Source organism: Magnolia sinica, chromosome 6 (genome assembly GCF_029962835.1).
Source record: "Magnolia sinica isolate HGM2019 chromosome 6, MsV1, whole genome shotgun sequence".
NCBI classification, from domain to species: Eukaryota; Viridiplantae; Streptophyta; class Magnoliopsida; order Magnoliales; family Magnoliaceae; genus Magnolia; species Magnolia sinica.
Window position 1 is genome coordinate 103,029,012 of NC_080578.1, and position 23,705 is coordinate 103,052,716.

At 39.3% G+C, this 23,705-nt stretch overlaps 2 protein-coding genes, 1 long non-coding RNA gene and 1 other non-coding gene across 10 annotated transcripts in view; all 4 read left to right on the forward strand.

Moving 5' to 3' along the window:
• Positions 1-5,476, forward strand: part of LOC131249350 (probable disease resistance protein At4g27220) — a 178,180-nt gene extending 172,704 nt beyond the window's left edge. Inside the window, exon 6 of the mRNA XM_058250048.1 lies at positions 5,012-5,476. The gene's annotated coding sequence lies outside the window, so the exon portion shown is untranslated. The remainder of the gene's footprint in view (positions 1-5,011) is intronic.
• LOC131249351 (disease resistance protein At4g27190-like) overlaps positions 1-23,705 on the forward strand; it is a 123,604-nt gene that overhangs the window by 50,943 nt on the left and 48,956 nt on the right. For 4 of the 6 annotated variants that reach the window (XM_058250052.1, XM_058250053.1, XM_058250054.1 and 1 more), the window contains exon 3: positions 2,007-4,186. In XM_058250052.1, the coding sequence (XP_058106035.1) occupies positions 2,007-4,186 (2,180 nt within the window). Of the gene's footprint in view, positions 1-1,197; positions 1,667-2,006; positions 4,187-23,705 lie in introns of all 6 variants that reach the window. The other 2 variants (XM_058250051.1, XM_058250050.1) reach the window with 1 other exon arrangement.
• LOC131249363 (uncharacterized) lies at positions 8,962-11,828 on the forward strand. Of its 2 annotated transcripts, none has more exons than XR_009172804.1 (4): positions 8,962-9,304; positions 9,445-9,669; positions 11,428-11,544; positions 11,739-11,807. It is a non-coding gene; the product is annotated as an uncharacterized LOC131249363 (long non-coding RNA). The 2 variants fall into 2 exon arrangements; XR_009172805.1 differs by having other exon boundaries at positions 8,964-9,304; positions 11,428-11,533; positions 11,739-11,828.
• On the forward strand, positions 23,430-23,536 carry LOC131250282 (small nucleolar RNA R71). The gene has a single exon (XR_009173209.1). It is a non-coding gene; the product is annotated as a small nucleolar RNA R71 (small nucleolar RNA).

Sequence of the window (23,705 nt, forward strand, 5' to 3'; positions counted from 1 at the left end):
TGTCCACAAACATTAAAATGATTGAGGGGAGGGATGGACGGCGTGGATAAACCGACACATCACAGTGGGCCTACCCACGGAACTGCCCGTTCGTGGCTAAAGATGGGCGGGGTTAGGACGCAATCAGTCCTTCGTGGCTAAAGATGGGTGGGGCAGGACGCAATCCGTGTCCCGTAGGTGTTAGTCGGCAATCCGCGTCCGGTCTATTTGGACGCGGATTAGCTACTCAAAAGTTGAGGAGACTGAAGTGACGTCACCAGGTTAGTTGGGCACTACCATGATGTATGCTTTGTATTCACACTGTCTATCCATTTGGAGAGATCATATTAGGGCACAACCTGATTAGGACACCCTATCAGGTTGAAGAGGAAAATCAAATATCACGTTAATCTAAAACTTTTTTTTGGCCTCTGAGAAGTTTTTAATGGTGAGCATTCAATCATCATTCTTTCTACACGGCGCGTGGTTCACATGAGATTTAGATATATTTAATTTTTTGTCTCGTATTATAAAATAGAATGAAAAAAAAAAATAAAAAATACATGACACGGACAGGAGATACACATCATGATGGGATTCACGAAGCACTGTCAATAGCCACCTCGTAGGCAATCTGCGTCCAGTCTGTCCGAAAGTGACGTCACCAAGTTCGGTGGGCCCAATCATGAGGTATTTTTTGTACACTGTTTATCCATTTGGAGAGATCATATTAGGGAAAGATCCAAAGAATCATCCAGATCAAAACCTCGAGTGAACCCTACCACAGAGAAAACAGTGGGGAGAGTGACATCCACCGTTAAAAGTTCTAAGGACCACAAAAGTTCCCGACGAAGTTGATATTTGTGTTTTCCCACCTTTCATGTATGCGTTAACACAACAACACGTTGGATCTCAGAAAAACATCATGGTGGACCTTGGGAAAGTTTCAACAGTAGGCATCACTCTCCCCTGTGTTTTCTGTGGTGGGGTCCACTCCAGCTTTGGATCCTCATCATTCTTTGGTTCATACGCTAAAATGATATCTACAAATGTATGAACAGTGTGGATACAAAACTTACATCATGGTGGGCCATATAACTTGGTGACGTCACTTCAGTAGCGAGTCTCGCTACTCAACGTGTCAGTAGCTAATCCGCGTCCAGTCGATCCAGCTTATTCTCTCTTTTCTTAACAGTTTCTCTTCCTTCCTCTCCTCAGCTTCTAAACAGTGAAGACATATAAACGGAGATTTCACAGCATTACTTTCAACGGTACCTTCATTTCATTCCTCTGCTACTTTCAAAAGCACCGTTATCTCCTATCCATCCATCTATCTAGAATGGACTTGTGGGAAATCATTCTCTTCTTCTGGGCTCCTATTTCTCAGCACATCGGTTATTTCAAAGACCTCAACAACAATGTAGAGACTCTGAAAAGGAAAACGAAAAAGCTAAAACGCAAGCATGATGAAATTCAAGCAGAAGTCGACGATGCTATACCAGTCGGAAAGAGACAGAAAGCCCTTGTGGAGAATTGGCTCACGGAAGTCAGAAATACCGAAAACCAAGTTGATTCAATAAGATTGGAGTTGGCACTAAGGAGAATATGCACCGATCACTCGTCTCGTTATACATTGGGAAAAAGGGTCGTTGAAAAGCTCGAAGACATCAAAAAGCTCAACAAAAAACTCAAAGTAAAAGGGATCTTCCATGAGGTGGCTGAGAGCAGTCGACATCCAAGGGTATTGGAAAAGCAAACATCACTACCACGAGGACAACAAAGCACGTCTGAGCGAACATTGGAGGAGATATGGCAATGCTTAAACGAGGAAGTGAATGGAATCATAGGTATTTGTGGGATGGGTGGAATAGGAAAAACCACTCTCATGAAAGAAATAAACAATAGTTGCACCAAAACCCGTGACTTCGATGTCGTGATTTGGACAACTATGTCCAAGGATCTCAACTTGGGATTAGTCCAAGAGGAGATTGGAAACAGATTGGGTGTGAAATTCGACGGAAACGAAGAGAAGAGGGATAAGTTGTTTGCTCGGTTGAAGAATCTTAGGTATCTGCTCATCTTAGATGATCTATGGGAATCATTTAGCTTGGTTCAAGTTGGAATTCAAAAGCCAGACAAGCAAAACAGATGCAAGATCGTGATAACATCCCGATCCGTCGCAGTGTGTAATGCAATGGGGGCTGATAAGTCTATTAAAGTCAGAGCTCTTACGCCTGAGGAAGCGTGGAATTTGTTCTGTGAAAGATGTGGGGACGTAGTTCTGTCATCAGAGATTCGACTGGTAGCTGAGGAGGTTGCAAAGGAGTGCAGCGGATTACCACTTGCGATTAAGACAGTGGCAGGGGCCATGCGTGGCAAGGATAAGAAGGAGGTATGGAAGAATGCATTGAGGGCATTGGAAGGATCATCACCTGAGGTTCCAGGTATGGAGCGTCAAGTGTTTCTTCCTTTGAAACTTAGCTATGATTACTTAGAGAATGAAGAGATAAAATCTTGTTTCCTGTATTGCTCATTGTTTCCGGAAGATTATGAAATACCAATAGATGAGCTAGTAAGAAGTTGGGCCGTGGAGGAAGGATTTATAGAAAATGTGAATAACTTTGAAGAAGCATCAAACAAGGGACACGACGTCCTTGAAAGAATCAAGGACGCATGCCTCTTGGAGGAAGGGTCTAGAGGAAATAAATACGTTAGGATGCATGATTTGCTCCGTGACTTGGCTATATGGATCACTTCACCATCATCGTCCATTGAAGGCTCAAAATTCCTTGTGAAAGCCGGGGAGGGACTAGTGCAGCCACCAGAAGAGAAAATGTGGAGAGGGGTTGTAAGGATTTCATTGATACGCAATAAGATAAAAGATCTCCAAATTACGCCTCATTGTCCTAACTTGGTCTCCTTGTTCCTCAATGAAAACTATCCATTACGTACCATTCACAGTAATTTCTTCCAGCTCATGCCAAAACTACAGATCCTTGATCTAAGTTCTACTGGTATTGAATCTCTCCCGATGACATTATTGCAATTGGTGAATCTACGTGTGCTCATTCTAAGCTCATGCAGAGATCTAGTGGAGGTGCCGCCATTGGGAAAGCTGAAGGAACTCCAAATTCTTAATCTCTCAGGATCTGGCCTCAAAAACTTCCCTCAAGGCATTGAAAGCTTGGTTAAACTCAAGAGGTTGGATATATCATCGACTTCATTCACTGCAATTCCCTACACTATGATATACGGGCTTCCTAGTCTGGAGGAAGTAAGCATGATGCATTTGAAGGAAAACGTGGACGGAGCTACTTTCAGTGAGGCTGTGAACATGAAACGCCTGAGATCTTTAAGTATCAGTTTGTCCAATCTTAATGGTTTCATCGCACATGATATGTTCCATCGATGGTTTTCGGGCTTGACAAGTTTCCTTGTTGAGGTTAACCAAATATTTTACCCGACTATTTCTAATAAGCAGATAAGCATTTGTGAATGTGACAAATTCCCCTGCGGGATTGAGGGGTTGACAAAACATGCATTCTCTTTAGACTTGTATAAAAGCAAAGGTTTAACAAGTCTTTCTAAGTTCCAAGGCGATTTAAAGAGCTTAAGAAAACTTCGAGTCAGTGAATGCAGTGGAGTGGAATGCTTTATAGACTGGAGAGAGGTTGGAGATGATGCATTCCAATGTTTACAGTTTTTGGTTCTCTATGATTTACCAAACTTGGAGAAGGTATTCGATGGTGGAGCGCCTCCTCCACTGAACACAAGCCTGCAAAACCTCAGAAGAATAAGGGTTCATCAATGTGAAAAGTTAAGGAGTCTCTTCTCTTCTAGTATGGTAGAGAAACTACATCAGTTAGAGGAGCTTACCATAATTCAATGTTTCCAAATGAAAGAGATTATAGAAGGAGACAAGCTGCCTCATAATTCATTGCCAAAATTATGCTTCCTAAGATTGAATGACTTACCAAAATTAGAAAGCATTTGTAGCCAGCGATTTATGTTTATATCTTTGGAAGAGATTGAAGTAAGTTTGTGTCGTATGTTGAAAAAGCTCCCCCTCTTCAGCTCAAGCATCCATGAAATAAAAGGAAAAATAAAAGGCAAGAGAGAATGGTGGGAAGGATTAGAGTGGGAAGACGAGAACGCCAGGTCCCTCTGCTCCACAATTTACAAAGAAGCTTCCTCAGAAGGAGAAGAGGTGAAGTAGATTTCATTAGCTCATGTTTTACATTACGACGAATATCAACAATATTTTTAAAATATCACGATACTTTCTTGGGAAATTGATAATGCGCTATTATTATGATAATGGTGTGGGATTTTCAAAATCTTAGAATATTTTAATTTTTTCAGCTTAAATGGCAAAATTTATTACTATAAAGGAATTTCATTTATGATTTCATTTAGGCTGGTATAATTAAAATTCTAATGATTTAATAGTTTATAGTAACTGTTTTTAATATTTTACTTTCAGGAACATTTTTCTGAATAACACTATGAGAACATCATTAATATTTTACTTTGGAAGAGATCCATTTACGTTCGTGGGGTATGTTGAAAAGCTCCCTCTCATCAGCTCAAGCATCCATGAAATAAAAGGAAAAACAGAAGGCCAGAGAGAATGGTGCGAAGGATTAGAGTGGGAAGACGAGAATGGTGGGATGAATTTAATTACAAGGGTCCGATGAAGAATTTACAAGGCTCGCTGATTAGAAAATGAAGAAGCTTCCTCTCTCTCCTTGATGTAGAAAAAAAGGTTATGTAGATTTCTTTCATTATCTCAAGTTTTACTTTACGACTAAATTTTTTTTTTTTAAAGCACTCGATACTTTCACGGGAAATTGATAATTGGATTCTATCTTTATAATGGTGTTGTATTTTCAAAATTTTAGAATGTTTTAATTTTTTTTCAGTTATAACTTAAAATTTATTACTATAAAGAAATTTCTTTTGTGCTCATACATTTAAAAGTTCGAAATTATATATTATTTATTATAGTTTTTTTTAAAAAAATTACGTGCAGAGAGATTTGCTGGATAATATCGCGAGGAGAACATGAAGCTCCAAAGTCTCCTGAGATATTCCCATGTTGGGAAATTGATCTCTTATTACTGTATGAATTATTGCCTTTACAAGCAATCGTAGACGTGGATTGCATGGTGTCGTAATGGAGATTGAACACCCATCTTCTTAGGGCCAAAGAAGTTTTCTATCAAGCTGATATCTGTATTTTCCGTTCATCCAGGTCTGTGTGACCTTATGAGAAGTTTGGATGGAAAATAAACATCATGGTGGAACCTAGGAAGATTTCAATGGTAGATATCATTGTTCCACTGCTTTTGTGGTGTGATTCACTTGGGCTTTGGATCTACCTCATTTTCATGCTCATGCCCTAAAATGATCTCTAGAAATGAATAGACGGTGTGGATGCAATATATACATTATTTTGGGTTCACACAACATTGCCACCTAACATGCCAGGGAGGTACCCAATGTTGAGAAGTGGAGCTACATCTGGGGCCGCGCACGACCGGTCGTGGAGCCCACTCGACCGGTCGTGACCAGTCGTGGACTGGCTCAACTCGAACTCTAGCGACCATCAGTTTTTTGGGTCTGAGGCGCTCGACCGGTCGTGGAACATGCTCGACCGGTCGTGCAGCCCACTCGACTAGTCGTGGTTACGCGAATTTGTTTCCGGTTTTGATGCGGACTGCGAAAATTTGAGTTGCCTTTCGCAAGGGTGCGAAAGGGAAGTTGCTTAAACTATATATAAGTGTCAACTATCAAAAAATTGAGCAAAGGCTACGGACTTTGAAAGCTACGGATTAAATCCGTAGTAATTATGCTACAAATTTAATTCATAGCTAAAGTCTTATTAATCTATAGCTAAAACCTACTTCCTCACCAGAACCTTATTAAATATTTATAATGCTTAAGGGTCTCTATGAGGGCCATTGAAATATATATGTTTGATCTAAGCCGCCCATCAATTCTGATGTATAATTTCAGTCAATTAACCCAAAAATTATGTAGATTAAAGGTATAAATGGACCACACCATAAGAAATAATAAAAATTAAATTTCTATTTTTAATATGTTGTGTAGTCTTCTTACAACTTCGATCTAACTCATTTTTTGTATCAAAACTTAAAATAGTATTTTAAAATTAATGGATGGAGTGGATAAATAAAATACATCATGGTGGGCCCCACGGTCCTAAAACCAAAAGTCTTTGTGGGCCGTCCGTCACGCACCCCTTTTAAAACGAAACGCGTGCTCCCAAATCCAAATCAGCTCGCCCTTTTTTCATCCCGCGCATAGCAAACCTCCCAAAACCCACCTCTCAATCTCTCTCTCCATCTCTCTCTTGCACTCAGCCTCTCCATCTCCCTCGCCCTCTCTCGATCTCCCGCTCTCCCTCACGCGCTCAGCCTTTCCATCTCAGTCCGCCCTTTTCTCATACGCGCAGCAGACCTCCCAAAACCCATCTCTCAATCTTCAAAACCCCCTTTCGCCACAAGAAGGAGAATAAGAAAGAGATTGAGAAGAAGATCTCTGTATAGGTAGAGCCATTTCTCACGGCCACGGCAATCATCGGACACGATGGAAGCGTATGGCTCAAAGTGAGACTTTCTCTCAGGTTTGTTTTCCTTATTTCTATTTGTATTTTTTGACTGAAATCTGAGATGGGTTTTCTTTTGATTGCTTATGTCGATTGTAGAAGATGTTACCAGTCCAATAGGGTCTGGTTCCAATGCTTCGATGGAGATTTTCGATTGGGTGTTTGCTTGTTTGTTTAAATAGCTCATGAGATTTGGTGATTGATTGGATCTCTTATTTGATCTGTAGGGAAACTCAGCCAGGTGTTGCTGATTTTGTTAGATTTGGGGTGGAATTGCTCTATTTTGATCTGCGGATTCGACGTGGGTTTTCGATTTTTTATCATGTTGGATGATTTTTGGGATTGGTTTGAGGGGGGAACATTTATACATTTGATTTAGGTTTGCCGTTTTAATCTAGGTTTGAGAAGATATCAAATGTGGGTTTTGTTTATTTTCGGGATCGGATTTGAGGTTGCAGAGGTGATATGTTTGTATCTTTCATTTTTCTATATTGATTAATAGATTTGCATTTCAGGGATAGTGACCTATTAGAGTATGATTTGTTTGGATAATTTGGGATTTTATAGGAATCTGCTAGCTGACTTGTGTAGGCACACCGAAAAAGTTGCTTGCGCTAACGGAGAGCTGTGTAGGGAAAAAATCATCAGATCCACCCTGACCATTAGGTGCAGTCACATTTTCACCAAGGATCCTAAGAATCAGTCAAATCCAAGAGTTAGGCATGCTGCACCATAGGGAGCAGTGGAAGCATCCTGTACTTGGCCAACATATGCTTGATGTTGCAAAGGTATTAAAAATGGGACTTTAAAATGATGAATATGTTGTGTCATGCTCCAGCCTTTTAATGAACTTAAATTTCCTGATTGATCTCTCACATTCCGATTGATCTGCATGTTTTGTATAGTATGTGGCAAACCTTTATGAGATCCAAACTCTCATCAGGTAGGTTAGCCCTACCTTAGATGGTTCATATCTGAAAATTTAGTCCAATTGGACAATTCTAACCCTTGGCTTGGAAAAATTGAAATGGTCAATTTAACTTTGTTTGACACTTCTTATAACCATATAATTTCTTTCCATAAAAGTTCTATTGAGATTGCTTGAGGGTTGCAAAATGGGGAATGGAATATTCTGCAGTTGTTGCAATAGTGAGGTACATCGGATTGCTTTATACATTTGAGTTCTTGAAATGTTCCACTACAGACCTTAAACTTTAAAGATTTAATGGGCAGGTCAGTCCCTCACAGTTTGAAGCTCATGCTGGTTGTGCTTCTAGGCAGAAACCGTGAGTTACTGCTTCAATGTTTGATTCCTTAGTCCTATACTCTCGAATATTTGGCTGACCTTTCCTTTTTTGTTTTGCCAGTTACCTACACATCTACACCTCCAATGGGGTGTCCCTGTCTAAAGTTCAGAAGCTTTCTGCCACTGACAATGATGACCTTTGCACAATATGTGCAGATTTTGGAGATCTTCTGCTTTGTGATGGATGCCCCAGGGCCTTTCACCAGGTAAATGCTTTTCCCTCATGTTAATGATTGCTTACCTTTAAATCTTGAATGCTATTCATCAACTTCTTTCTCATTTATTTTTGGTTTTATAAATTGGTAAGAGCTTATTTGTTAAATGAGGGATGATGTAGAGCTGTTGCCATTTATAGATTGGTGAACCTAGAAGTTTGAAGTTTGAAATTCTAGGGTTTCTTTGTCAGAGGATGTTGTACTTGAGGGGTATATTTTGAACATGAGATAGGTGTAGTTTAATCATTTTCTATAATATTGTAAATATACATAACCTATAGGGCTCTTCAGTGTAATTACAAATTTTAGAACCCTGATTTGTATTCAAGATTGTAACAAGGGTTTTCAAGAATACTATGAGTCCAAGAAAAATAAAATTAGTAAAGTTCTTCTATCCAACTCTTTGATTTGATTCAGGCGATTACAATCATCTATCCAAAATAACACTCCCTTTAGGCCATTGATTTGTATCCTCAATGTCACTTTTTGAGGTTTCACGTGGTCATAGATAGAATGGTAAAAACTTTTATGTAAAGGTTTTTGTTCATGTACATTTTGGAAGCTTAGGTTTTGGTTATACGATGCATCACAATTTCAGTGTATTCTTTACAGGGTCTGAGATACCACTTAACCACCTCTCATGATTTATTCAACTATTAGTTTTGGGTTGGTAAACTTCAGCACTTCCAAATGTGACCACATGTACCTACCAAAAATAGTAATTGAAGTAAAGTAAGAAATGGTTCTAGTAGTTCAATGTAATAAGATATGCACAAATTCATTGGTGCAAATTTGGGTTCGATTTTATGCCTTGAAACTTGATTCTTGTAAATGAATCTTGAGATGTTGGGATGTGCTTGGCTGCTATGTTTTTGGACATTTGGCAAACCATCAGCTTGGCTAATATGCTTAAAGATTAACTGTAAGTAAACTAACATCTTATGTATATGTTTTGATGCAGGACAATTTTTACAAAGTTGGGCCAAGATTTCCAACTTAAACCTGACCTACAACCCATTAATGATAGTGTTTGCCTAGCTCCATATTTCAAGTTGAATAACATAAATTTCTTGCTAAATATTTTCTATTTGCTCTGTTTTGTAGGGATTTCCAGAATAATTTACTTTTAAATATTTCAGGCACTCTTGATCCTCATGCAAACGTCACCATCATGTAAGCTTTTATTCACATATGCACCAGCATCATTGTATAGCATCATGAACTAAAAGTTAACTCTATCAAGTTGTTTGAATATTAGATTGATAGGCTTTTATTGGACACTTGAAATGAAAATATCCATGGTCTTATTTCAGAATTTAACTATCCATGAATGGAAAGTTAGGAATATTGTGCAAAATGGAAGCAGCATCGTTGTGAATGCTGGAGGGTTAAACACAGAGAGTGATAATGGGGTGGTTGGTAAAAGTGTAGCTACTGGTGGAAGTGGGAGTGGTGTGGATCAAAACCGGTTTGCACAAAGAGAGGCCGCCCTGACCAAATTCCGGCAGAAGAGAAAGGAAAGATGTTTTGAAAAGAAGGTAACTGGCTTTCAGTTGTGTATTTATCTTTTCTACAGGGGAACATTTGATAGCTTAAAGAACTTGGGAAACATAAGCGGATTGCCTGAGATGCACCATGCCAAGAGGCTCACGGTATGATTTGCTTCAAACTATTTTGTCAATCCCAAATGTGACCACATGTACCTACCAACTGGCACATGTGAAACACTCAAACAATGCATTAGGTGGGTGTCACCATTCAACCAGGACCATCATCAGGTCAGTTTATATATATCAGGCAGGCCACACATGTTTGTTGAATGTGGAACATCAACAATTTTTGAGCTCTTAATTGTTTCGTACATGTGTTGCCGCCTGATGAAGGATGGCCTAATTTTTGTGCCCATTATCTACAAGTTGCACTACCAAAAAAAGGATGGTAGATTTTGTTTTCTCCTTATATAGTAGACTTTATTTTTTCAAAACTTTGTTAACAACAACAACAAATACCAAACTTGTGGTTTTGGGCCTAAAAATCAGGCCGGTGAGAATTGGTGTGCAGTTGAGCATTCCTTATGATGGGCCCCACTGTTGAAAAGTTTGGTTCATGGAAAGATGGGGTCCACATCCCACCTCTACCATTGTTTGGCTGGGTAACATAGGTAGCTATTACGTGTTTCTTGGGCCCATTGTAAATAGGTCTAAATGTCTAAGCTTAGGGATTTTCCTTGTCATAATGAATTCTCTATTCTCTGCTTTCAAATTCTTACTTTGACATCTTAGTTGGCAAATTTGTAGGTTTTTTCAATGCTTTCATCAGATCGCATTGTTGTAGCATCCACCTGCTATGTTGATTTGTTAATTACATTCTTTATTTAATAGTTGGAGTTCTAGATGGTGAGACCATCAGCATTATCATTGAGCAACATTCGTAACCTTCGGAAGTGTTTTTCTACTTGAAAAGTTCGTATAGTCTTACATTAGGAAGATGGTATGAAATTCAGGGAAGACATGTAAATTCATGCCAGGGGTCATGGTCAACTCCATTTTCTATACAGATCAATGTTTATATGCCTCTTGACTGAATGGATGCAAAGGTTGGTGCAAAGTTCGGTATGGACACAGTTGAAATAGTCAGTTCTCTACTCACTTTAACATTCTGGTGAATGGTGATCATGAATCCGGTGCCACACCATGTATACTTCTATTGGCGCTTTCTATTTGGGCATCTTTTCATATCCATTATTCTTGTCAGTTTGGGGTATCACACAAGCAATGTCCTTGAATCAGAAGCACTGTTTCAGAGAAACTTTGGATCATTTCTGACCAACGAGTATGAAAGTACTTTTCACTATATTCAAAGGTCAGATTTTTTATCCTCTTGGGAGAATTCAGTGTCTTGTGAGGATTTGAAAGGTGTTGGCTCATTGAACACAACCTGCCTTCTCAAGTCTAGTCTGTATTTGTAAGATGATTGAACATATCCAGGTCAGGTCGATGCATGACTTCAACAAAGTGAATTATATTGACTGACTTCCCTGGTGTCATGTGTATGTCATAGTGTATAATCAAGTCCTCAAAGTATCACCTCGTATGATTTTATCCAATACTTGTGCAGGTTTTACTAGATTTTATATGTCAAATAAATGATAATCAGGGGTATGTTTTCTTTTCTTGGAAGTAGCTATTCCAATTTTCATTTGTGTATTGGGTTGCTTTACCTTTAAGTTTTTATCAAAGAAATAGAATGCAGTTAACATGTGTTAATTTCATACTGCACATCTTCTTATACTTTAGGCCCATGGAGGAGCAACGACAGCGCTATGGGCCATCTCTGTACAACCTTACCAATATGGTGCTTTCAATTCGGTTGTTTCTTCTTCTTTCCTGGAGGCATTTCGAGGTAAGAAAATTGTCAGATATCTTTCTTCACTTGAATTTAAGTTTGTAAAGATAGAATCTTAGATCTTGAATTTTCTTTAGTGTCTTCAAATTCTTTATTAGGGTCAGAGTTTTAAAACACTGGTTTCAACCTCTGACCGGTTTCTAGCAATTGTTTTAATTTGTTTCTAGGATGTTGATATTGTAGTTATTTGACTACATTGTAGGTTCCATGAATTGGCAAAGTTTGATGAGAAAAAGTGAAGCTACCGCAAGCCTTTATCTGATCACAATGCACAATGTTGCAAGCCGATTGAATGAAGGATTGTAATTAATTCATTATTGAATGAATGAATGAATGATTATGCAGGTGGTAATTGAATGAATGAATGATTATGCAGGTGGTGAATGAATGAATGATTATAATTTTTTTATCTAGGCAATAGCTACGGATATTTACAGTAGCTGGTAATCGGATAACCGTAGCTGTTTTAAATTTGGCATATTGCTACGGATCCAACACTACTTTTAGCTACCAATACTATCCGTAGCTGTAGTTACTTTTAGCTACAGATATAAGTGCTACGGATTATCTCCGTAGATGTAGTTACTTTTAGCTACAAATATAATTGCTACGGATTATCTCCACAGCTATTGTAATCTATGGCTACGGATTAAATCCGTAGCCATAGGTTTTAGACCTATTGGTTCGGCACCTACGATGACGGTCGTGCTACGGACGAAAACCGTAGCTATAAGTCTATGGCTATGGATTAAATCCGTAGCCTTTGCCCAGTTTTTTGGTAGTGGTCCCTAAGGCTTTTCTGTGGTATTGAAAATTATTGGGAAATAATTCTCAGGTGTGGGCAAAGGGTTTTCTCTGTACTTCCAAGGGAGAGGTTAGTATTTTGCCTTGTAATCTTTGTTTTTCTTCATAGTGGAAGTTTGCATCCGTGATTTTTTACCCTAGTTTGGAGTTTTTCCACGTATATCTTGTCTTGTGGTTTGTTTGGATTGCTTTAATTCTTTTCTAGTTTATATTTCTTCTTGTTTATCGTTTATGGGTGAGACTTGAGATTGGATCTCGGCTCACTGCGTTATCGCGTGCTGCGCAACAACTGGTATTAGAGCTATTGATTTAGTTCTATTGGGAGCATGACAGAAGAAGGGAAAACTAGAATTGAGAAGTTTAATGGTTCAAACTTTGCCTTCTGGAAGATGCATATGGAGGATTATCTGTATCAGAAGGACCTCTAGGAGGAAAAGAGAAGAAACCAGAAAATATGACAGATGATGAATGGTTTTTACTGGATAGGAAGGCTTTAGGTACGATCCGACTCTCTTTGTCTAACAGCGTCACCTTCAACATGTCCAAAATGAAAACTACAAAAGAATTAATGGAAGCCCTAGCCACCATGTATGAAAAACCCTTTACATCCAACAAGGTTCATCGTATGAAACATTTATTCAACATGAAGAGATGTCAGATGGTGGGAGCATGACTAAACATCTAAACGAGTTCAATACAGTCACGAGCCAGTTGGAACCTGTTGGCATTATTTTTGAGGATGAGGTAAGGGGTTATTGACCTTGTGTAGTTTGCTAGACAGTTGGGATGATTTGGTAATTGTTGTGACCAACTCTTCAAGGTCGACAAAGCTGAAATTTGATGATGTAGCCGGTCTAATTATCAGCAAAGAATCTAAAAGAAAGGCATCAGGAGTTTCAGGAGATTCAAGGAATGCTCTAAATGTTAAAGGAAGAGAAAGATCGCTGAACAAAGGAGGCAATAAACACGGGCATTCTAAGTTGAGGAAGAAGTCTAAGGGACCGAAAGACAAAAACAGGTGTTGGCATTACGGCAAGAAGGGGCACATGAAACGTGATTGCAGGGCACTCAAGAAACAAGAAGAAAGCTCTCAAGGCAGGAAGGATTCAGTGAATCTATCTGAGGAGAGTGACACAGAAGAGTTGATCTTGTCTCTTGATGCGAGGAATGAGTCTTGAGTTATAGACTCGGGTGCTTCGTTTCATGCCGCTTCGTGTAAGGAAGTTCTGCGTGATTATGTGTGAGGTGGCTTTGGGAGAGTCTACTTGGGTGATGATGAGCCGTGCAGTATCGTTGGAAAGGGAGATGTTCATCTAAGTTAGAAAGATGGAACAGTTTTGAAATTGAAGGATGTCAGACATGTACCGAGTTTGAGAAGGAATCTGATCTCAGTGGGGCAGTTGACAACACAGGTTATGTGACGATATTCACCAGTGATTCCTAAAAGATCATAAAAGGTGTCTTGGTGATATCTCGAGGCAAAAAGGAAGGTACTTTGTATGTGACTTCAGGATTGTATAGTTCACTCTCAGTCGCATTAACTGGAGTGAATGGGCAGTTATGACATTAGAGATTAGGACATATGAGTGAGAAAGGGATGAAAGTGCTATTATCAAAGAGGAAGCTACCAGGGCTAAAGTCTATTGACTTAGAATTCTGCGAGGACTGCGTGTATGACAAGCAGAAGAGGGTAAGCTTCAAAAAGACAAGACGCCCTCCAAAGACACATCTGCTAGAGCTTGTACACTCTGATGTGTGGGGACCGGCACAGGTATTATCTCTTGGTGGCTTACGTTATTTTGTTTCCTTTATTGATGATGCTAGTAGAAAACTGTGGGTTTATTTCTTAAAGAACAAATCTAATGTATTTGATGTATTTAAGAAGTGAAAAGTTATGGTAGAAAATGAGACATGTAAAATAGTATAGTGTCTCAGATCTGATAATGGGGGGGAGTATTGTGATAAGAGGTTTGAGGAGTATTGTGCAGCAAATGGAATCAAACATCAGAAAATGATTCCAGGGACACCGCAGTAGAATGGTGTGGCTGAGAGCATTAACAGGACCATCCTTGAGCGCGCCAGGAGCATGAGGTTACATGCAGGGTTGCCCAAGACCTTTTGGACAGATGCTGTGAATACTGCCGCATATCTCATTAATAGAAGTCCCTCAGCACCATTGGATGGTGGGCTACCAGAAGAAACGTGGACTAGGAAAGAAGTGAACCTTACACATCTCAGAGTGTTCGGTTGCACTTCATATGTTCACATTAATGCAGAGTACAGAAACAAGCTGGATGTGAAGTCTAGGAGGTGCACGTTTATAGGTTACGGGCATCATGATTTTGGCTACATGTTTTGGGATGCAGAAAACAAGAAAATCATCAGAAGTAAGGATGTAGTCTTTAATAAAAAAAGTGATGCATAAGGACAGTGTGCAGGAAAATAAGGCCAAGAAAAAAGAATTCGTAGAGTTGGAAGAGTTACCGGACACGGGTGTTACAGCGCCACAGGATGATCATGCACAGGAGCATTATGAGGCAGAGCTGCATACACCGGTTGTGAGGAGGTCTACTCGAGAGAGGAGACCCACGGTCCGATACTCACCCTCCTTACATTATCTACTGCTGACAAATAATGGTGAGCCAGAGTGCTTTAAAGAGGCGTTATAGTCAGATACACGGGTTAAGTGGGAGCAGACCATGGATGATGAGATGAATTCTCTTGAGCCTAATTGTATACGGGAGCTAGTCACTCTACCTAAGGGTAAGAAAACTGATGTTTTACTTAAACCAACCTGATTTAAATGATTTTAAACTCGCAAGTATACGAATCAGATGTAGATATGGTACGTATTACGAGATCGTTCCCACGAGCACCGGTTGTCACAATTCAAAATTAAAGACTCTTCTTAACTAATCCAACAAAATTTTGAGCCAGTAATTGAGTAAACTAAACAAAAATCAATAGAAAAATAACCGAGAGCAAAAAGAAAAATTTAATCAAGGAGAAGACTAGGACTTTCGAATCCATCCCTAATTATCATAAACTTTGTTCTACCTGCTGATTCACCCTAATTCAGATTGATATCAAAATAAATAGAGCGCACTCTATGTCCTTGGTCGGGCACATAGAATGTATAATTCCTTAAAGCACATGGATCATATCTTTTCATCCATGGTCAGGCATGGAGAGATGTAGATTCCTGTTTCTTCCCCTATAGGAAACCTGTTCATGGTCAGACACAAGCACTTAGAATAATATTCCAAACAACATCCATAACTAGACTTTGGTTAAGCTCATAGCATAGAAAAGTACAGAAATTCCAGTCAAGTACACTAGAGAAAGAAACAAATCAATCAAGTTAAGATTAAATCAACAAACAAGGATCATTCAAGTTGGAGGCTTCATCTCAGCCCTAGCTAAGGAATTTAGCTATCCATGTGATCAATTAGAGAGTAAGAAAAATAACATTGATGAAATAAAAACATCCTTCTCTCATCTTTTCTTCTCTTTCTCTTTTCTTCTCTTTCTCTTCTCTGGATCTGTTCCCTGGCTCTCCTCCCCCCCTTACCACGTCCAAAACTCCTCTTATAGGTGCTAGAAGGGCGGTGGAAAGGCTGGAATCGGTGGAGAGGTTGTCGCAGCAATAGCCGCGTCCCCTTTTCACAGCCAACTTTGGGGTGTTATAAGTCCTTTGTTCTTTGTACTTTATTCGTAAAATCAACGTCTCCTAGGACGTTTTTGGCTAGTCTATACGATGGACGGATCAGATCTTCCATCTGATCAAATATGGTGGGCCACAATCGCCCGAAAGTCCACTTTTCGCGGACGTGCGTAAGCCTTCGCACGTCCAGCGCTGCGATGCTCGGTGGGCCCCACATAAGAGTTTTCGGGGAAATCCACCTCGTCCATTTGATTCAGTACGAAATTTCAGTCAGATATGGATGGTTTTGAACATCCATTGACACGGTCCAGAGAAGCAATCATGCTGAGATCTTTTTGACCGTCGCAGGGCAGTCCGCTTGTGACCTCTGTAGCGCACACGTGTGCTTGCTTTATTAATAACTATTAGCTTAGGTTTGATTCTTTCGATCCCCTCTACATGATGGACGGATCGGATCGTCCCCTTGAGCTATGATGGTGACCCACCAGCGTCCGTAAAATTCGATTCCGGACGTCGGTTACGCAACAGGAAACGGAAACATCCGTTTTAGGAAGGAAGTTGGGTCAGCGCTGCTGACCGACTTGGTTCATTCGGTGCACAGACAGTGCACATGTGCACTATGCACATGTCACACAAGGTGGGGTCCACTACAATGTTTCTTTCAAAATCTAATTCGACCATCTGTTTTGTCTCCTCATATAATGGGTTGAGACCAAATTTGATGCATATCCAGAGACCAGGTGGGCCCCACTTAAGGAATTAAAGGGCTAATCTGGCCGTTGGGCCACTTCCCGAGATATGAAATGGTTAAAATTTTATGTGTACGGTTTATTTATGCCCCCCATCCCATGTATGAAGTTTCGAGTCAATCGGATGGTGGAAACCATGTGATCTTGCATTTTGGGCCATTTTCGGGCCTTTTTAATGTGAACGGCTTGATTTCCTTGGATCCCTGGCATGTAAATTCTTCAGTCTTAGTTCTCTGGAGTGCGTCTCTTGCTCTGGTGACTTCGGAGTGTCAAATCCATGCTTATAGTACTATTTTTCCATCAACGCTCCTGATTTCATCCTGCAACAAAAATATAATTAAAATACTCCGTTAAACATTATCATATACGTAAAATCAGGTAATAATTGGAGTTTGATATGTAATATTCGACCCTCATTACAACCCCCAACCAGCATTTTGCTAGTCCCGAGCAAAACATGCGAAAAATAATTTCAGAAATTCAAGACAATTTCTTTAAACCCAAGTTACTTGTGAACCAATAATTGAGATGCAAAAATTCTAGGATTCATGAATAGTGAGCAGTATTTTTTTTCTGGAATCAAGCTCATGGTGAACTTCATAATCAAGTTCAAAATGTTAATCCATTAATTAGAACAATTCTAAACATCGAGTTCCATGAGTATATAGTGTAATCTCGACTTACAATCATTAAGAGATCCAATTGTCAATTTCATGATATCATTGGTAATTAACAATGAAATTCATGACAACCAAAACTGAAACCAACACTTACCTTACAAATTAACTTTTCATTCTATTAGCCTTTGATTTTTTTATGAACAGTAACGCCAAGGAAGGGAATCAAATCCTCACATATAGGGAGCAAACCCATGGTAAAGATTGTACACCTAGCCCTTTTCTCATGTCAACCATGGGGAATCGAATCTTCATCTATAGGGAGCAAACCTATGATGACGATTATTCGACTCACCCTTTCTTTCAATTCTTATTTATAGACCGAAGCTAAAAGTATTCGGGCTGGTTCCTTTCATGCTTAGTGATTACCAAGTTAATCATTCAATGTTGAAACAGAACCTTAATGTGCAATCGAGATGTGATATGTGAGATCATGACTCAATCAATGTTTAAAAGTTCTAATCATGGGTTAACAATTCAATCTTAACTGTGAAATCTAACAGATGGCTGAATCCAAGAGTTATAAATTACCGACATTCTGTACCTTGCAATGTTAAAATCACACTTATCCTTCAAAATCACTTCAAATGCACAAGAAATTCCAGAAAAATTTAAAAATTTTCACAATTTGTGCTCAAGACCAAGAAAATACTGATGAGGTAACCTAATCGCCCACCCCCAACCTAAAATTTACATTGTCCTCAATGTAAAAGAAATAAACATGCAATGCTCATAAGACAACAAAAGTAAAAGAGGAGTAATGGATAAATAGTACATGTATGAAAGAATCTAGAGGCTTTCCAAAAAAAATATCCATGTAAGAGCGAGTCAGCATAAGAGAGAAATCAACAAAAGCAAAATGATAAAAATGTAAAAAGAAAATCCTACCTATACCACTTTTGCAGGTGCTCTCGATTGCATTTAGCGTATGCAACAAGCCTTTAAACCCCTACGTTACCCCTAGTGGACGAGTTGTAGTCTCGTGAGGGTTTGCAGCAATGCTACCCACAAACATTGAACTCATGAATGAGAAAAGTGAAATGGAATGAAAAACTGGGTTGCCTCCCAGGAGCGCTAAGTTTAACGTCTTTAGCCAGACAAGAATGGACCATGAATTAATCAATCTTGATAACCTGGGTCCGCCAAATAAATTTCTTCAACATCTTTGTTCACCAAATCATCTAAATATGGTTTCAGCCGTTGACCATTTACTTTGAAGATATTCCCATCTGTTAGATTTTGAATCTCAACTGCTCCATGAGGAAATACTTTTACTACTCGATACGAACCATACCATCGCGAACGTAGTTTTTCAGGAAAGAGGCGTAGTCTGGAATTGTACAATAATACTTTCTGGTTCGGTTCAAATGTCTTGCGAAGAATTGATTTGTCATGAAAGATTTTTGTTTGCTCTTTATAAATTTTTGCATTCTCATATGCCTCATTTTGAATTTCTTCTAACTCATTGAGTTGAAGTTTACAGTGTGATCCAGCCTTGTTCAAATCAAAATTAAAAGTTTTGATGGCCCAATAAGCATGATGTTATAATTCCACAAGTAAGTGATAGGCTTTCCCAAAGACAAGCCTGTACGGAGACATTCCAATCGGGGTTTTAAAAGCCGTACGATATGCCCAAAGAGCATTATTCAAACGTTGCGACCAATCCTTACGATCGGAGCGAACCGTTTTCTCTAAAATTTGTTTAATCTCCCGATTTGACACCTCAACTTGACCACTTGTTTGTGGATGATATGGCGTTGCAACTTTATGAGTGATGGAATATTTCTTCATTAAAGATTCAAACGGTTTATTGCAAAAATAAGTACCCCCATCACTTATAATTGCTCGAGGAGTGCCAAAACGAAAAAAGATATTCTCTTTTAAGAAACGGACCACAACTTTGTGATCATTCGTTTTACATGGCACTGCTTCAATCCACTTAGAGACATAGTCGACGGCCACAAGGATATACACATAACCGAATGACGGGGAAAATGGGCCCATGAAGTTAATACCCCAAACATCAAATATTTCAACAATGAGAATATTGGTAAGTGGCATCATGTTCCTGTGGGAAATATTACCCGTACGTTGGCATCTATCACATATTGAGCAAAAGGCATGGGTGTCTCGAAATAGTGTAGGCCAATAAAATCCACTTTGTAAGACTTTCGCAGCTGTTTTCTTTGAACCAAAATGACTACCACATGCATGATCATGACAAAAGGAGATTATACTATGACACTCACTCTCAGGCACACATCTCCTAATAATATAATCAGGACAAATTTTAAATAAGTATGGGTCATCCCAAAAGAAATGTTTAACCTCGGTAAGAAATTTGGATTTATCTTGTTTAGTCCAATGAGAAGGAAGTTGACCTGTAACAAGATAGTTTAGAATATCCGCATACCAAGGTAATTGAGAAATAGTTAGAAGTTGTTCATCAGGGAAAGACTCGTTCATTGGCAAAGGATCCACTGTGGACTCCAAGATAAGTCTAGACAAATGGTCGGCTACCACATTTTCGGAACCCTTTTTATCCCGAATTTCAATATCGAATTCTTGTAGCAAGAGAATCCACCGAATCAATCGAGGTTTAGCGTCTTTTTTAGAAAGAAGATATTTCAATGCTGCATGATCTGAGAACACTATAACCTTTGACCCTATGAGATACGACCTGAATTTGTCTAGAGCAAATACTACTGCCAACAATTCTTTTTCAGTGGTAAAGTAGTTGAGTTGTGCATCATTTAGAGTCCTACTAGCATAATAAATGACATGAGGCATTTTGTTCAATCTTTGTCCTAGGACGGCTCCAACAGCATAATCCGAACCATCACACATAAGCTCAAAAGGTAAACTCCAATCAGGTGGTTGGATGATTGGAACAGAAGCCAGTAATGCTTCAACCTATTAAAAGCTTGCCGACACTCATTATTAAGGACAAAAGCAACATCTTTAGCTAGTAAATTGCACAAGGGTCGAGAAATTTTGCTAAAATCCTTAATAAATCTCCTGTAGAATCCTACATGCCCTAAGAATGATCTAATCTCCTTAACCGTTCTGGGTGGAGGAAGACTAGAAATTAAATCAATCTTGGCTTTATCAACTTCAATGCCTTTACTTGAAATAACATGCCCGAGTACAATCCCTCTTTGAACCATAAAATGACACTTTTCCCAATTCAATACCAGGTTCATTTTTTCACATCTTTCCAAGACAAGATATAGATGGTATAAACATTCATCAAATGAAGAGCCAAAAATTGAAAAATCATCCATGAAAATCTTAAGGAAATGCTCAACCAGGTCCGAAAAAATACTCATCATGCATCGTTGGAAAGTCGCAGGCGCATTACACAACCCAAATGGCATACGACGATAGGCATATGTACCAAAAGGACATGTAAATGTGGTTTTCTCTTGATCCTCGGGAGCAATGGGAATCTGATTATACCCGGAATAACCATCCAGGAAACAATAATAGCTGTGCCCTGCCAATCTCTCAAGCATCTGGTCTATAAAAGGAAGAAGAAAGTGATCCTTCCTTGTGACCAGGTTCAATTTACGGTAATCAATACAAACTCGCCAACCTGTAGTCATGCGAGTTGGCACTAACTCATTATTCTCATTCTTTTTCACCGTAATCCCAGACTTTTTGGGAACAACTTGAACTGGGCCGACCCATGTGCTATCCGAAATGGGGTAAATGATACCAACATCTAGCAATTTTAGCACCTCAACCCGAACGACGTCTTTCATGTTAGGGTTAAGCCTCCTTTGCATTTCACGTGATGTTTTTACATTTTCTTCAAGATGAATACGATGCATACACACCGTGGGGCTTATTCCCTTTATGTCCGCAATTGTCCACCCAAATAGCTGCCTTATGTTCTCTAAGAACATTAAGCAACTTACCCTCCTGTTTTTTTATCAAGGTTAGCAGTTATGATGACAGGCAGGGTTTTAGAAGGTCCTAAAAATGCATACTTGAGAGTTTCAGGTAATTATTTAAGGTCGACTTCGGGTGATTTCTCAATAGAAGGGATCAGTTTAGACTCAGAAGGTGGAAGATGTTCCACTCTAGCTTTCCATTTTGTTGTATCCATTTCTGGATTAGAGTCAAGCAATGCATTGACTTCTTGGATGGAACTTTCTATGTCAAAATCTATGCCAAAATGTGCTAAATAAGTCTCAAGAGCGTCTTCAGAAGATTCAAGGAAAGATTCATGCACTAGACTCTCAATCATGTTCACTTCAAATATATCATCTGAGTCTGACATTTGTTGTCCAGCATTGAAAACGTTGAGCTTGATCTTCATGTTACCAAAGGACAACTTCATAACTCCATTCCTGCAATTTATGATAGCATTGGATGTGGCCAAGAATGGATGTCCTAAGATAACAGAGATTTGACTTATAGGATTCTGGATAGGCTGAGTATCTAGAACAATGAAATCCACTGGAAAATAAAACTTATCAACCTGGATTAGCACATCCTCAATAACACCACGGGGCACCTTGACAGATCTATCAGCTAGTTGGAGTGTTATTTTGGTTGATTTCAGCTCACCAAGTCCTAGCTGCTCATACACAGAATATGGTAACAAATTGACGCTCGCCCCTAAATCAAGCAATGTCTTCTCAATCTTATGATCTCCTATGACACAAGAAATGGTAGGAGCTCCTGGATCCCTAAATTTAGGAGGGGTGTTGTGTTGAATCATGGAGCTGAGTTGCTTCGCAAGGAAGACCTTCTTATGAACATTCATCTTACGCTTTTGAGTGCAAAAATCTTTAAGAAACTTAGTGTAAACAGGAACTTGTTTAATAGCATCAAGCAACGGAATGTTGATTTGCACTTACTTAAACATGTCCAATATCTCATTAAAGTGGTTTCCTTTCTTAACCGGTGTCAAACGTTGAGGAAAAGGTGCTTTAGGCACACAAGATGGCACATGAGTGGTTCCTGGAGAGTCAGAGTGCTTTTGGGCTTTCGATGCATTAGTATGTCTCTCTGCTTCATTTTGATCTTCTGATTTGGAATTTGATTCTTCCCTAGGCATCTCTACTTTGTTCTCGATCTGTTTACCGGACCTAAGGGTAATGATTGATTTGGCTTGCTCATGATATTGTTCTTGGTTTGAATTAAAGCCAATCCCATACTATCCTTTTGGATTTACCACAGGTTGACTAGGGAACTTGCCCTTCTCTCTCTCACTCAATGTGGCAGCAAGTTGACCCAACTGTACTTCTAGCTTAGCAATGGATTGCGCATTTGCATGTATGCTTTACTGGTTGGCTAGTAAAGTTTGTTGGGTATTTTTTTGAAATTGAAGTGAACTTTGCATAAAAAGATTGAGTGTATCCTCAAGAAATGATTTCCTAGATTGTGGAGGCACTTCTTGATACTGCGGAAACTGCTGAAGTTGTTGACTGCCAACTTGAGGGTAAGGTTGCATGGGAGGATTTTCAGAGGGTCCTCCTTATTGTGGTCCTTTTGCCTAAGAAGAATTTGGATGCCTAGCCCACCCTAGATTGTAGGTGTCTGAGTAAGGATCATTCCCGGGTCTCCGAAAGGTATTCATAGCATGTACTTGTTCAGAGAGAAATTCTGGAAATGCTGAACTAAATGGACAAGACTACGTAGGATGGGCGAGACTAGAACATATGGCACATGACTTGACTTGAGTTGTTTGTGGAGGTCCATTGTTTAACATTAAAGCATCCACCTTCTTTGTCAGGCTATCAATTTTGGCATAAAGATCTGACGTAACTCCTACCTCATATATACCCCCTTTCTTCAGTGGTTGAGGAGTTCTTTCACCTCTATTTGAATAGTCCCATTGTTGGGAGTTTTCACACAAGGTTTCAAAGAAATTCCAACCTTCGACATCACTTTTGGTCATGAATGACCCTCCACTGGTGGCGTCAACCATGCGATGGTTTTGGGGTATTAGACCGTCATAGAAGTATTGAACCTGTTGCCACTTTTCAAAACTATAGTGTGGACATTTAAGAAGTAAATCCTTCTATCTTTCCCAACATTCATGAAAGTGCTCACCCTCTTTTTGTGTGAAATTCGTAATTTCTTTACGGAGAGCATTAGTTTTGTGAACCGAGAAGAACTTGTTTAAGAACTTCTTAGACAGTTGGTCCCATATAGTGATAGACCCAACTCTTAGAGAATTCAACCATGCTTTCGCCTTATCCTTCAAAGAAAAAGGAAAAAGGCGCAAACGGATCGAATCGTCTGAAAAGTTTTGGAACTTA